The sequence below is a fragment of the Chlamydotis macqueenii genome, chromosome 5, assembly GCF_036417535.1.
Source record: "Chlamydotis macqueenii isolate bChlMac1 chromosome 5, bChlMac1.mat, whole genome shotgun sequence".
Lineage (NCBI taxonomy): Eukaryota > Metazoa > Chordata > Aves > Otidiformes > Otididae > Chlamydotis > Chlamydotis macqueenii.
The window spans coordinates 14,327,974-14,343,675 of record NC_141560.1 but is presented as its reverse complement, the minus strand read 5'-3'; the positions used below and the strand labels follow the sequence as shown (position 1 = coordinate 14,343,675).

Genomic DNA, 15,702 nt, shown 5'->3' with positions numbered 1-15,702 from the left:
ATAAGCAATTGATTGGTCTACCAGCTGTATTCCCAGTTGCATTAGAGTTCACTAAAGCAAGGAGGAGAGCAGCAGCAGCACCAGCGGCAGCAGGAGAAGGACGGGGACCCCAGAGATGTGTCCGAGCACGGACCGTGCTGCTGGAGCAGACGACAGGCACGAGAAGGCTTCGGTTTCCTAACTCACACCAAGCTTACCAAATACACAGCACAATGCTTCTCCTGAAAACCATTCATTACCTTTTCCGCCTTAATCTAAGTTTAAAAGGAGCTTGAAGACAATACTAGGTAATTAATTCACCAATTTATATCATGAAAAGATGCCTCCTTGCCTTAGTGAAAATGTAACCATAACCCCGCACTGAACAGGGACTGCTGGGAAGGGAGCGGATGCCTGCAAACAGTGTGTCACGATGCAAAAGGTAATTATTTAGTGCTGCGGTTCCCTTTAATGATCTAACATTGAGCAATATTGTTTATATTGAAGAGAGCTTGCACCTTTAATTACCAATTACATATACATCATTTTAAAGCCAAAAGAAAAGGACTGTGAAAAGGGTCCTTTAGAAATGTGCGCGTTATTTCTAGGAAGAATTCCTATTAAGGGGGAGCAGAGTGTCAAAATATTAAAAAAAAACCCCACACACAGAGAGGCGCACACAGGCACGCAGAGACACACGCAGGAGATGGGACAAAGAGCTGGAAAAGACAACATGAAAACAGTAACAGACCAAGGATTATAAGGAAAAAAGGTGGCGGAGGGGAAAAATGCTTGTTACTGCTTTCACCTAACATTCATGTAAGGCTTCCGATTAAAGTCTCTCTCTCAAATTACAAAGGTTAAATTTTGGCATTTATATATATATATATAACAAATAAAAAGAAAAGCACAGATCTCAACTTTACTATCTTTTTGATGTGAGAGTTTCTTATTTTTTGCCTGCGATTTAAATTGCGTTCTTCAGAAAACGAAGCAAAACTGCTGCTTTTGATAAGGGTCCTGACCAGGCGTCTGCGGAAACATGAAGGAGGTTTGAACAGCTAAACTGTTGCGAATTCTTTCTTTTCAGTTCTACACTTCGTTTGAATATTAGTTAAATCCACATATGCCTATTCACTTGCACTCGCTCACTCTCTCTTTCCAAGGACTCTGCAATGGCACTTTTTTAAAATAACATCTGGTATTCCTTCATATTTTGGCAGTCATTGCATTACCAAAAATCAGCTTTTTTTTCGTTTTCCTGGTACGCCGAGCCCTCATTATCAGTAGTAATTGGGTTTCAAACTATCAAAAGATTTTTTTTTGCTTGACTCTATTTCTGATTTAAGCTTAATAAATCACCAAGCATGAGGCTAGCCGTACACCCAACAATGCAGAGGCTATATTACATCCCCTTATTCGGGACGTGGAAAACAGACATAAAAGAATGAAAAACAAAATACTGAATAGATCTTCAAATGCATTTTATCCATGTCAATTTGCATTTTTTTTTTACTCTGAATAAAAAAAAAAAAAGAAAAGGCTTCCTATTGACAACTCAATTAAGCCATTAAAAACCTACATTCAAGTAACATTACAGGAGAGATTTAAAACCCACAAAGGAAAAGAGAAAAAAGCCTGCAAGTCCAGCCCATAACGCATCGGGTCATGCCTGGTTAATACAACAGCCAAGATCTTAGGCTGTTTAAGGAGTCCTTTAATACCAACGGGGCAATTTAGGCCAGTCTCAATCTAAAGTTCTGACTCCACTTGTGTCTGTGGGTTTCAAATGAGTCGCTTCACATTATTTGAATTTAACTCTGTGGTTTTATTGCTGTTTGTTGGTAGCTGAGTTTGGGGGAAGGAGGGTGTTTCCTCATGAGTATTTATTTTATTTTATTTTATTTTATTTTATTTTATTTTAAGAAGGAGAAGCCACACGGAAAAGGAGAATGGAAAACATCTCATCTCCCTTACGTGGGAAAAGGGAAAAAAAATGCAAACGAACTATTTCCAGCCAGGACTCGTGCCCTGGTTCTTCCAGGTGTGTTAAGGTGTGCCCAGCATTTTCCCTGCACCCAGAGATTCCTCTGATGAGGATTGCCTCGGTAGTGCCTGCCAAGGGACCACAGAGAGTCGGGGACAGGTGATCTATGAGGACATGAGTGACGCTGTTGTTAGCCGATGGCTTCATGAGGTTAATGCAACTGGACAATCTAAATCATTTGTTTTACTTTGAAAAGCGTTACACTTGCTGGATGCACTCTAAGCAGCATCTCCAAGCACTCTGGCTGCCTACCAGACCAAAATACAGTGGACAAACTCGTTAATTCCATACAGGCACTGTCGCAAAACTACCAGCGCTCCTACTTCAGCGTGGTGACATCATTAGAGCATATGTGCCTCATGCAAACAATACTCTCATGCCCACTGCTAAAGCGAATGCACATGCTAACTACTTTCTGACTGTCAGATGTCTCAAAATCATACCCATTAACAGTACTGTGTTACTAAAAATCATTTCCAAGGCCTCAAAGGACAGAACTGTAGATGCTTGTTTACAGGATTTTGGTGAGGCTGCGTCCCAGCAGCAGTAATTTATTTTCTTGCCATTTTGTTGAACTTCAGAACCAAGGTAAGAAGGGATCTCAAAGTTGCCAGCCTATTCTCGTCCTTATTTTTCCCATCCCACAGTGTCAAAAGGAGGCAAAGAAAGGGGGAAGAGGGAATGGTTTGGTGCCGGGCCAAAGTGTTGCGTGTGAAACCTCTCTTCTACAGTCAGCTTCTGCACAAAACGATAATGGGGAGGGGCGGGGGGGTATTAAGGAAAGCACTGCCAGTGCCTTTGCCACAGATGGTGGGTGGGTGCCCTGCTTACCCCAGCACCCCACCACAGCCGCTACCTGCCCTTGTGCCCAGCTGGGCGATGGAGCACAGGCTACCTCAGGGGTCACTCATCTCTGGGACAAGCTGGAGCTGCCTGGGATCTGCCGTGGGTCACGGCATCTGGCACCCAGGCACGGGAAGCCGCCCGCAAGCGTGCCGCAGCATGCCAAGCACGCTGTTCTCCGCACACAGTTGCTGCTGTCTTGAAGGCACATCCAGAAAGAGCTCAGCCTAGTTTGGGAGTGAGCACAAAGAAGTGACTCGCTCTTCAGGGTGTTGGCCCAAAGCAGGCCTGAAAACGATGTCCCTTCAATCAACACCCACATGTCACATTTACTGTAACATCAACATGCTTAACGGAAATAGCTCAGATCACACGCTCTCTAGCTGGGTTATCGCCGAGATCGGTGTCAGGATCCGCGCTGCACAAAGACTAACGCTGCTCAAAGCGGGTGCCGTGGCTCCTCGCCGCCAAAGTTTATCAATAACCTGTTTCCAGAGCCTCCCCGCAGCTCCCCGCAGCTGCAAGGTGCAGAGTTGAGCTTATGCCTACACATTGCATCAGCATCACACTCAGCGGCACCAGGCACCGCTTATCTCCCATCAGTTTTTAATTTTTCCGAGCACTGTAAAACAATTGTTGGAGTATGTTGTATTTTAAAAAAAAAAAAAAAAAAACAAAAGTGTGAGGCTGAGTTGGCCAAAAGAAGCAACTTGAGGGCCCAGAGATGCCAAGGCCCGCAGATCTTCCTCGCTTTCCCAGCAATTCCCAGGCATCTGCCAGGAGCACAAAGGCGGTGAGAGCGGGAGCGGCGGCCAACAACCGGTCGCGCTGGCCCCGCTGCAGCTGCCGAGCCGCCGCCGTCCGGTCGCCGCCGTCCAGTCACCGCTGCCACCCCACCGGGAGCATGGGGAAAAGAACTGGCTGCGCTCCTCGGCAAAGCCCCCCCCCCCCCCCCCCCGCCCCTGCAGAGCTGGGAGTGAGAGGACCCTTCCTGCAGCTACCAGTACCGGGCACCTTTGGCAGAAGTTGCCCGCATCTCTCAGCAAGCGCTTCAACCCCCAGTACGCACCTGAGGCGGAGCAAGCCCCCAGAACCACCACAAAGAGCTGGGACCCGCATCAGGGTTTAGGGAAAAGATGAAGGAAAACGGCACAATAACCACGCCAGACCCAAAGGGAACAAAAGCCAAGAATATCCAAGGATCCGCACAAATCTCCACCACTTGTCAGATGTTATTTCATCAGAAACGATGTACAGTGCTAAAGAAGGGAGTGGCGTGGCTCCCCTTAAGTAAACTATACATTCATAAAAATATATTTACTGCTTTTGAAAGCGTAAAATGCATAGGCTCTTCTATAGACTGCAGGAGCTGTAAATCTCCACAGATAAAATGGGATGTGATGATGTGATATAAAAGCATTCTTTGTTCCCCAGTGAATACATTTGTTTTATTTAAAACTAAACAACAACCAAGGAGAGAAAGGAGCGCTCGGTGCCACAAAAGGAGAAGGAGCAGTATTTGGGTACAGGCTTTGAACTGGTGTAGAAAAGGATATTGGAAGCACGGATTCTTACCCAAGGATTTAAAAGGCATGACCAAAATTAAGTAATTAGTTTTGAACATGTATTAAGCACACAACAGCTCTGTTCTCTTCTTAAATATCAGGCTCAAAAGAGACTGTGTTCCTCAATTGTGTATGGCACACTGTTGCTCATATACAATTTTCTTAAGCCTTTTTTCTTACTTTCATTGAAGCATATTCATTATAACATTCAGCGAATTTATGGCTTCTTCCAGTGGCTTAGTAAAAGGGGTCATAAAAAAGTTAAGTAAACCAGTGTGTTTTTTCCCCTCTCCCTTAACTTTGGATTCCTTTTTTATACTATGCTGCCTAGTGCTTAGTCTTTGGAAAGTACCTTGGGCATATCCAGCACACACACAAATTATCAGCTGCTCCAGGAAAAAAAAAAAGAAGGAAAAAAAAAAAAAAGGAATTTCTTGCACTGAGGCAACTACACGAAAGACTTACATATGTCAAAAATACACAACTAAGTCTCTGAGAATGCTGCACCATTAATCAAATCCCCGATCTGGTGTCACTTTTGCCAGTAAAATGATGATATTCTTCTAACCTCCTTCTACTGACGTGTGCCTGCAACGCATGAAGTGTGTCCTTCTGCTTTAATTTGTTTTCAAATAGCCTGCTTTAGGCATTTTTTATATATTCCTTGGGAAAAAAAAAAAAAAAAAAAAGAAGGAAAAAAAAAAAGAGAAACTGCTACTTAAAGCTCCAGCAAGGGTCTACAGTACAGAGCAGGCAACAGCTTTTTGGGAGGGAGAGCAGACAGTAAGCAAATTTAACTGATGTTCAGAAGCTGAACACACAGCTGCCTCTGAGGCTGTAACCGTGGGTGCTGAGGAACGGTGTGCAGCCTGCCCAGATACATTTTAAGAAAGTAGATAAACACAAGAGAGGAAGGTGCTGTAGTAAGAGCAGCTGAATGAATCACACATTTATCAATGCACGCAGTTATTGATGTCTTTTCCCTCCCTCGTTAAAAAGATACATATATATAAATCTGTCTACAGCCAATGCTGATGCTTCACCAAGCGCTTTTACAGTATTGCTAACTTTAAAGCAGGCAGTAACCCCCAGCCCCCGTTTTATTTTTCCCTGTGCTTTTTCTGGAGGCTACCGAGGGGAGACCAAATTCAATGAACAACTGCAACACAGCCCTGGAGAAACCGAACTGCAACCAAAAAGAAGGAAATGCTCTGGCAAGGAGGCAGAGAGCCATTTGGGGGTAGCAGGTCTCCACAGGGAGACTTTTTCACCAGGCTTCGACCTGGGGGAGTGGGACAGCTGGGAGGCAGAGGACGGAGCGGGAGGAAGGGGAGCGTGGGTGTGCATAGGCTGGGTGGGCAGCGGTGACAGGGAGGAGGAGAAGGAGATCGTTGTTTCTCTTAGTAAAAGTTAACAGTCGTGGAATGGAAGGAAAGCCACAGTCGGCAAAGTCTGAGGTTTCAGGAGGGGAGAAGGGAAGACTTTCCCCGTGGCTGGGGAACACTAGCATCAGCAGCGGCCCAGCCGCTGTGCTCTTCAGCTTACCGCTCAGTCAAATGAGCTGGCTGCTCTCTATATGCTTCCAACTCGCTCAATTCAAATATTAAATGAAGTAGAGAAATCATCAGATAAATTGCTGGCCCTCTCTACCCAAGAGTGAAGGGTTTTTGTACAGGTGGTGACAGCCCTGATCTTTTGTCTGACCTCATTTACTTCTCTTTCAGGTTAAAATAAAGCGTGCTTTCCTGTCACGGGATAACCTCCATCCACATATTGCACCCTAAAAATAAGACTACATTTGTGCTATGTTAACAATCCCATAACTTGACAAATTTCTCAGGCTGAGTGAAATAAGCATCCACTGATCAAAGCTTCCCGTGGGTACACCATGAAATTATATGTTTGGGCAAGAAAGCGTCCCACTAAAGTCCGTCCACAACGCGCAAGCCGACTGCAGCAGAGAGCAGCACAAGCCCAGCGGAGCTGCCTGTGAGCTGCTCAGCAGCAACTTCTACATGAGAGATATGATTTTGTGTTTATTTCTGTAGGAAAAAGATGCTTATTTTCATTTGCAGGGACTGCAGATTTTTTGCTATAAGGACCTAAGGATCAAAGTACGGCAAACTATCTAATATCAGATCCTCTCGGCAGGGGTACATGTGGCTTTCTGACATGTAATCAATGCCAAATTATGTACGTGTATGTCTGCTTTATTGCTGTACACACCTTCTCCTAGAACCTAGCTTCCTCGCTCTGTGTTTTTACATTCACTGGAACAAACAAACGGATCTCTGTGGGTTCCCCCCCCCCCGGAAACTCCTTCATGTACAGGTATCATTACCCCAATCACTATCCGACAACAACAAATTGATAATTTAAACATTGCACGTTGACAATAAAAGGCATTGTTAAAAACTAATTTCAATTTAAAACTCCTGTCCACCCGAGTCAATTAAATCAGCGATTTAGCTAAAAATAGATTTGTCTCCCTCGCAGCCCCTCTCAGCTAGCGCTAGCTAGATCTTCGCATGAAAATCAATACTACAACTTTACACTGGAAACATTTTGCAGCAAGGTAAACTGGCTGAGCTGAGGCTGTGATTTCCTGGGGCAGAGCATCCCAAGCCGGAGCCAGCCCTGCCATCATACAGGCTATGAGCTCCCCCTAGTCGTCAGAGCTCGCCACTCGCAGCCGGGGCCACAAGGCTGGCTTGCGAGGCAAGTGGGGAGGGAAAAAAAAAAAAAAAAAAAAGCCAGGAAAGTTTATTTTGGAATGTATTTTCCGTCACCGAACAACATAGAGCGCGAAGCAACCCAGGTGGGAAAGTGGAAGAGAAGCGAAGATCTTGTGCGAGGCATTTTTAAAGCAAGATTTGCTAGCAGCAAGCTCAGCCCTGGGAAGAGCAGCTGAAGAGGTGTCAGCTGAAGTCGGTAACTGATATCAATAATTTCTACTACTTCTACCAGCACACACTCCTTTAAGTCGTAATTATTGTCAAATATGCCACAAGACAACCCCTTGTTCTGCAGGGAATCGTACATTTTGCACAACACAAAGGCTCCCACCATTCCTATTAAAGGCAGCCAGGTTGTAAAATCTTGAAGACTTTTATTTCTCAACATTTAAATAAGCCTGACAAAATATGCTCTGCATCTGCCGACCAGCAAAAAAAAAATGCAAAGTGATTTCTCACCCGCTGTACGTCTATTTAAGCCACTGAGCACATCAACCAAAAAGGATAGAACAACCTAGGTCTGCAATCTAGTTACCCTGCGCCAGTTGTTAAAAAATATTTTACAAGACCAGAAACTATGAAAATGTGACAGTATTCTTTTTTAATCTTGAAGGCCAATACAAATATATTCAAATGAAAGGCAACCTGGAAGTCAACAGCACAAAACCTTTTTTTTTTTCCTGTCCTATTTAAAGCGAACACATGTAACATCTTTTAAAAGAACGTTAAGCTTTTCTGTGCACAACTATGCAGGTATTAAAAAAAAAAAAAAAGTCAGCCATCTGCGAAATAATAATAATTTCCTCTTTAATTCTTCGGTCACAACTTATGTTCTCTTTGTATTAAGAGTTTATTGTATTGGTGTGGGTTTTCTTCTGTAGGAAAAAGTGCATTAACTGCACTAAATCTAAATGCATTTTAAAAGCAGCTCCTTGAAGCATTTGACATGCAAAAAAAAAATTGTAGGGTTTTTAAAAAATGTTTTTAATTACTATGTACAAAGACGAAGTGATAAAGGAAATTATTACTCTTCCTAGGGAACCTGTTGACCAGGTATTGAAGAGTCTCCTTGAGAAACCTGGCTCTCTACCTGGAATTGTATTATTTTACTGTGCCTTTCCCTCCTAATCTTTACTGCTGTTCTACAGAAATTTTCTTGCTTTGCCGCCTTCTGCAAAACTGCTACCAGCGAGCTTTTCACATGCTTTCGCCTTTCACATTTCCTCCAAATGCAAAATGCAGGTCTAGTTTGAAAACAGATTTCTCGAGTTAAAAAAAAAAAAAAAAAGATCTTAAGCTGGAAAATCGGCAATTTGAATCAAACCAAAATAACGTTTCTTTGCACAGAGCAGCTCAACAGCTCAGCCTCCTCTTCTCTACATAATCACCTCTTTTGCTTTGTCCACCCGTTTACGTGAGCTCGGCTACCAAGTTTGTTCTGTCCATCACCACTGAAGAAGGATCCAGAGCTGCTCCTTTCTCTCCATGTGTTCCCCCCTCTTTCTGTCCCGCACATGCACCCATTCCAGGGCTGCCCAGGCCACCCTGGCAAGGACAAGCAGGCCACTGGGGTTTACAGTCCGAGGGACCACGGTGCTCACCAGAGGCTGCAACTCTGGAGCACAACTACACTGCAGCCTCTCTGCTTTTTGTGTCTGTTTGTTTGTTTGTCTTACACGCAAGATCTAAACGTTTCTCTGAACACCAAGAGCATGAAACCCAATAAACTCCAGCTGAGCGGTGTCAGAAAACCCTTCTCCTTCTCTCTCTCCCCCCTCAATCTCTCTTTCCTTGCCTGGCACAGACCTCCAATCCATCCTGAAATGCAACTCTCCTGACAGATGCCAAAAAGGGAGAGAGAGAGGAAAAAAGCCCAAGTTATCCTGACAGAAATGCAAGATTTCAGGAACCAGTATCGATTCCTCCCAGCTTTGGGGGTTTGGCTCGGGGTTGGCTTTATTTTGTTGAAGTGTTTTGGTTTCCCATTCCATTGCCCGTTACTTTCCAAACTCCCCCTTGCAGAGGACACTCTCCCCGGCTGCTTTTCTCCCCCGAATGACACCTTCCCGAGGAGTGAGGGGACTGCGAACCTTCCCCCACACACACACCCCCGCCCAAGCCTGCAGCTGAGGCTCCGCGGCTGTTCTCTGAAATCCCTGCGCTTCCTGCTCCCCAACCCCAGCCACCCCCACCCCGGCTCCCACCCCCTCCTCCCCTGGATACCTTTTTTTTTTTTTTTTTCTGCCACTGTTCAGTATGCAGCCTGATTTCTCCGCCAGTTTCCTCAGGATGGACAGATAGATAAATACAAGAAGGGAGGGAGGGAAGCTTTGCTCTCCATTCCTCCCCAGCCTGCCCGCTAAACCCATTGTACACGCAGCTCCTCGGCACCTTTTAATGCTCTCCTGCCTCATTATTTACTTTCGAGTAAAGCGATCGGAAAAGGAGATCAAATTGGAAGAACAAACCTACCTGGCTCTCTTCTCCACCCCACCTCCCCCCCACCCCCAGCAGCAACAGTAGCGAGAAAAGAAATGTTTCACCCCCTTTAAACAAATTCAGACGTGTAGAACAAACCAGATTTTCCGCACACCCCCCTTTTAACACCCCACATCTCCTGTAACTGAGACAGAAAAGAAGTGGGAGAAATTGCACAGGGCGATTTAGAGGGGTTATTGATGCTTTTTTTATATATAAAAAAATGTAAAAACCCCAAAAAGGGAAAAAAATATTAAGAAGACACCCACAAAAAGGGAAACGCATTTTCCAAAACGGATGGTTAAAAACAAAAATGCAATTAACGAAGGGGAGGGAGTGGGGGGGGGGATATCCACCTTTTATGGTGGTGCAAATCTGGCTCCAAAATAACAATGAATTAAAAACAAACCCCCTAGAAAGAGCTGAATACCAGATGCATCTTCATTTGTGTTCCACCAGCTGATGGGCTGGGGGGGGCGGGGAGGAACGGGTTAAAAAATAAAGGCGCACGCCGAAAAAAAAAAAAAAAAGGAAAGACAGAGCGAAAGAAATTGAAATTTCGGGACCCAAACCGTCCCCCCACAACCCTTCACTACAAAAAGAAAAAAAAATCTCACAGGAGGTGGAAAAATTATATACACATATCTCTCACGATTCCCAAGGAAATCTTAGAAACAGAAATTTATCACCGGTAACAAAGAAAGAGAGGAGCTCGCAAGCACCAAATGCTCCTGGCAGATGGCTCCTATTCTTGGCTTTCAGGGGAGGGGAGAGAAGCCGGGGGAATATTTTATTTATTTATTTAAATTCTTTAAAATCTCAACATAAATATTCGGATCCGCCGCGGCTCAGGCTCAGCCCCGGGCCGGCTCCTCGCGCGCCGCCTCCCCTCCGCAGCACCGCAACTTGCGGACTCGTCTTGGGGGGGGGCGGGGGGGGTGTCCGGCCGGCCATCACGGGGGGGTAAGGGGCCCCATCCCCGCCTCCGCAGCCCCCAAACCTCCCCTCGGCGCGCCGGGCATTTTCTACCAGCCCCCGCCCCAAACGGGTCCGATGCTAAAGGAGGGAAATGAGGACTCCCTCCCACCGTCCCCCGCCTCGTGCTCCGGTGGCGGCGGAGCAGCGGGGAGCAGCAGGGGTGCGGGGGTCCCGCGCCCCGAGAGCCGCTCCCCCCTCACTCCAGTCCCCCCACTCCCCCCGCGGCAGAAGCCCCGCGGGGACGGGAGCGGCGGAGGAGCGGCGCGGGGCGGCCGGCGCGGGGACCGGCCCCCGGCTCCGGCTGCTGCCGCTCGCCCCTCTCCCGGGGCTTTGGGGGTGGGAACGGGGAGGAGGGGTGATGCTGGAGTTGGGGGGGGGGGGGGCCTCCTTCCCTCCCCTCGCTTTATCTTTCCCTGTTTTATATTTCTGGGGGGTGGGGGGTTACGTGTGTGTTTTCATTTCACAATGGGAGCTCCGGCAAAGTGAAGCCTCCACTCCTGCCCCGGCACCCGAGCCTCTCTGCCCGGCCCGCATTTCCTGCCCCTGCAGCCCCGTCCCCCTCCTCGGCTCTCCCCGCGCCCCACGCCAGACACCCTCCGTCCGCCCCCGGCGCCTCTACCGCCCGAGCCGAGCTGAGCCCCCTCCCCGATTTGGCCGAGAGCTCTCCCCCCCGCAACCGGGGCGGGAAGAGCGCACGCTGCCCCTCTACCTGCCCGCCCCGGCCCACCGCCTCCATGTGCTTCCCGTGGAGTCCCCCCCCCGGTCCGCTCCGCTTCTCACCCGCCCTCCCCCCCACCCCATCGCTGCCCACCTTGATCCGCCCCCCCCCGCCCCGGCCCGGCTGTCACGCCGCGGCAAGGCGCTCGGCCAACTTTTCGCACCGCTCCGCGCTGCCCCCGGAGCGGGGAAGGAGAAGGGAGCCGGCGGGGGGAGCGACGGAGCCCCGGCGAGGTGGCCCGACCCGGCCCGGCGAGCTCCGCTCCGCCGCCCCCTGCACACGCACCCGCTGCCCGTGGGAGCCCCGCGCCGCCCCACGCCGCGCCGCGCTCTCCCTGCCCCGCTCCGCGCCGCCTTGCCCGCCCGCCTCACCTCCGCACCGCTGCAAAAACGCACAGCAAACTTCGGGCTTCTCCCCCCCTCCACCCCCAGCCCATCCCCCCTAGCCACACACCCCCCTCCCCTCTTTAATTCCCTTCTCCTCTCCCTCTCTCTGAAGTCATTTACCAGCTTTGGTTGCTCCTGGAGTCTCCCCCCCCCCCCAACCGCTTCCTCCCCTTCCCTAATTTTGCTCCTCGATTTCGGCTCGGTTTGGTTCCAAGTTCAAACTTACGTGTGATAATCTCTCTTTGTGACAAGTGCTGCGGGTTTCCCTGCTTGCGACGGGACATTGCCCTGGCATTTACACTGGCATCGCCTGGAGAGCTGCACTGGTCTGGGGGGATGTGCTGGGGGGGCGATCCTCCTCCTCTTTTTTTTTTTCCTCTTTCTTCTTCTTCTTCTTTCTCGAGTTCTTCTTAAAAAAAAAAAAAAAAAAAAAAAAAGGAAAAAAAGCCTCCTTTTTGCTGCTGCTGTGGTGCACTGGATGGGATCTCCTCTCAATTAAAAATCATCATCATCATCATCAGGAAAAGCTCTTTCTCGCTCTTTTTTTTCCTCTCTGTTTCACACACTGTCTTTTCTCCACTGCTTCTGCCACTTGGACTTCCAGATCTCTTCTTGAACTTAGGAGGATATGCACCGCCAGTGACACTTTTCTCTGTCCCTCTTTCCAGAGTGCTTGGCAAATTGGCAAGTGCGCTTTTCCACCAGGAGGGTAAAAAAAAAAAAAAAAAAAAGAAAGAAAAGAAAAAAAAAAAAGAAAAAAAAAGAAAAAAATTAAAGCAAAAAAAATCAGGAATATATATTTTTAAAAAGTACTAGAATTGGAATTGCCCCACGCACAAAAATTGCCAAAAAAAAAAAAAATGTTTTTCAGAGATTGACCCTTGCTGGGTAGATTAATGTAGAGAGATTTTTTTGAAAAGGGGTAGCCAAAACTGTGTCTCCTCTTTCCCAGTTCAAGTGGCACTGCTTTGCCCTGGTGCTTTTGGATTGCCAGTGCTCCTGCACCACTTTGCACTCTTCCCCCGTCGCCTGGCACCGGGACTGGAAGGAAGGAAGCCCCCAGTGCAGCTGGGCTGGTGCTGGCTATTACTATTATATATTGCAATGTGAAGATGGCGGAGTCCTGGTTCTCTGGGAGCGCTCTGTCTCTCTATGGCTGGGGCTGCCTCTGTACAATGGGATAAAATTCAAGTTCAAGTGCGGACGTGACGTTTAATCTGCACTAGAGACAAAAAGACCCAGAGAGTAGGAGCACTGGGGGCGACTAGCGGTGGCTTTTTAACATTGTACCCTGCGAGAGAACAAGAAACGCCACTCGCGCACCCCGCACACACCCGCACTCGCACACGCACACACACGCGCGCACACACTCGCACACAAACTACAGCACCCGCCGGGCTCGGCAGCCGCTCCGGGCTTTGTGCGGCGCCGCTCCCTCGGGTACCCGGGGTGCCGGCAGCCGGGGAAAGCGGGGCGGAGGTGGAGGGGGGGATGAATCCCCCATCTTCCTCCCGCACGGCCAAACTTCCCCGAGCCCGGCGCCGGCCACTGCGGGGGCGGCCCACGGCGGGGGCTGCTCCGGGGGCCCGGGGGCGGGGGCGCGATGCCCGCCGGTGCTGCCGCCTCGCCGTTACTCATCGCCGCCGCCGCTCCCTGGCTGGGCCGGGCGGAGGGCGCTGGGCGGTGGACCGCGCTCGCCGCCGGCCCGGACCGCAGTTCCCGAGGGGTCTCGGTCTGCGCTTCCCTCCGACGGCGAGCGCGTTCCCCCCGCGTTGCTTTCCAACAGTTTTACACCATCAATATCTGTGTGGGCTGGGGAGAGGGGTTTGGTTTGGTTTGGTTTGGGTTTTTTTTTTTTTTTTTCCCTCCCTCCTCTCTCCCTACCCGAAGTGTGATGGTAGCGGGACACGCACACTCCCGATCCGCACACGCAAACGCGCTCCGACCTTCTTCTCCCACCCCCCTGCCTCCCCCCTCCTTCACTTAAAATCCTGGCAGAGAGGATTTTTTCCCTGGAGGAATTAAGTCCCAGCCACGAATCGAGAGACGCCGAGTTCCCAGGGACGGCATCCCAGTGCACTTTTCCTCCTGTTTCACACGCAGGTAAATGCCCACAACTGCGTGCGCTCCTAACTTGGGAGATTCTTGGAAACCAACTTTTCCCCCTCTACCTCCGCTCTCCCAGCCCATCTCCTGCCATTATTATTATTATCATTATTTTTCCGTCTTTCTCTCCCCCTAGACGAGGAAATTGTTCGGTGCAAACAGCTTTTCAGCACCAGCTCTGGACAGGGCGAGGGGAACGGGGAGGGGGTGGGGGGCTGGGGTTTGGAGGCAGATGGAGCAGCAGCCCAGGAAACGCAGCCTCCACCCGGAGCCGGCTGGGAGAGCCGCTCTGCAGCCGTGTCATTTACTTTCCATGTTAAATGAACAAATTATTTTTTTTTTTTTATTAAATCGCATGAGAGCGTTGGGTGGGGGACCAGAATTCATCTCGGTGCCCTTAATCAGCTTTTGAGTAGAATTTGGCTAAACAGCATCGCTCTCCCCTCCTCCAGCAAATCTGCCTTTTCCTCCTCCCCACACCCGCCCGCCCGCTCACAGCCTCGCATTTCGGCGCTGGCGGCCCCCCGGAGCCCGGCCCGACGGCAACCGGACACCCCCACCACCACCACCCCCTCACCACCACCACCCTCCCCCCCCGCCCCCAGCACTCAGGCCGGGCGGTGGGCGCCGGCCCAGCCGTGGAGTGCCCTTCCCTGCCCCAGCTCAGCACCTCCCTCCCCCCGCCTCTATCAGCGCACGGCAAACGCGTTAAAAGACGTTTAACGGCGCTTTAGATTCTTCGCCGTGTGTGTTTCGGTTGGTTTTGCAGGGTCCTGCGAAGAAAAATGAGCGTGGTGATGGCGGGGGCGGGAGGGGACCCCCAGGCGCTCCCCCCGGGGCCGCAGCGTTGTCCGAGCCCGCGGGGGCCGGGATGCGGTACTCTCGGGAAAGGGGGGGCTCCCCTCTACTGAGCTCCGCACCCGCGGGGACGGGGGCCCGGGCAGGTGCGGGGGCTGCCGTCGTTTCTCTCCCCGCGTTGCTCCCTCTGCTCCCGGGCCTCTGTGTGGCTGTGCCTGCCGGCCCGGGGGCCACTCCGCGGGGCTGCGGCCGCGTTCACGGTGGGGAAGGGGATGGGGAATGGGCGGGGGTCACTCTCCACCCGCGGGGTGCACAGTCCGGCTGGCAGCGGCTGCGGCCGCTCCTCGGGCAGCTGCGGGAAGCTGCAGCCCTTCGGAGCGCGGCTTATCGGGAAGTCACTGGACATCATCTGTTGATTAACCAGTGTCTTCCAGTGGGCACTGGGAGCAGGAGATAAGGGCCGGCAACGATCGACCGGACGGGCGCCCCGGCTGCGGTGTCGGAGCCTCCCTCCCGCCCGCACCCCCTCGCAGCGCCCTCGCAGCGCCCTCGCAGCACCCCCTCCGAAAATACATCCCGATAGGGGGAGGGGAAAAAAAAAAAACCCACAAAAATTCCAAAGTGATTTCTCAGTCTCCTCTTTCCTCCCCTGTCTGGCACTTGTGATCATTAGCACTGAAAGCTGTTAATGTCTTGTCTCACAGCTCCCCCTTTAGTCTCTCTGCTCTCCCTGTCTCGCGTTCAAAGCCGGATCAATAGCAGGCTCTTTCTAACCTTGACCTATCCCTCGACCCCCTCCATCTGCAGCCGGCCCTGCGTTTCTGCATCCCTCCTCCCCTCACCGCAGCCGGTGGCCGCAGCCCCCAAGCGGGGCCGAGGTCCCCGACGGCTGGCCCAGGCGGGGGGGCTCCCCGTATCGCCCCGCTTTGTCCCAGACTGGGTGGCCGTGCTGGGTGCCCACTGCCGGGAAAGGGGGTCTGGGGGTCTGGGCCTCCCACTCACAGTCCCTGGCACAGCCCCGGCCTCGCCACCGTCTTGCAAACCAGGAGCCACAGCTCCCTGTAGAAAA

At 50.6% G+C, this 15,702-nt stretch overlaps 1 protein-coding gene across 4 annotated transcripts in view; it reads right to left on the bottom strand.

Moving 5' to 3' along the window:
• The window catches only part of BCL11B (BCL11 transcription factor B), a 96,175-nt gene extending 83,797 nt beyond the window's left edge, over positions 1-12,378 (bottom strand). For all 4 annotated transcript variants that reach the window (XM_086748985.1, XM_086748987.1, XM_086748986.1 and 1 more), the window contains exon 1: positions 11,956-12,378. In XM_086748985.1, the coding sequence (XP_086605111.1) occupies positions 11,956-12,013 (58 nt within the window). In that variant the 5' untranslated portion in view covers positions 12,014-12,378. The remainder of the gene's footprint in view (positions 1-11,955) is intronic.
• Between the last annotated feature and the right edge of the window lie 3,324 nt (positions 12,379-15,702).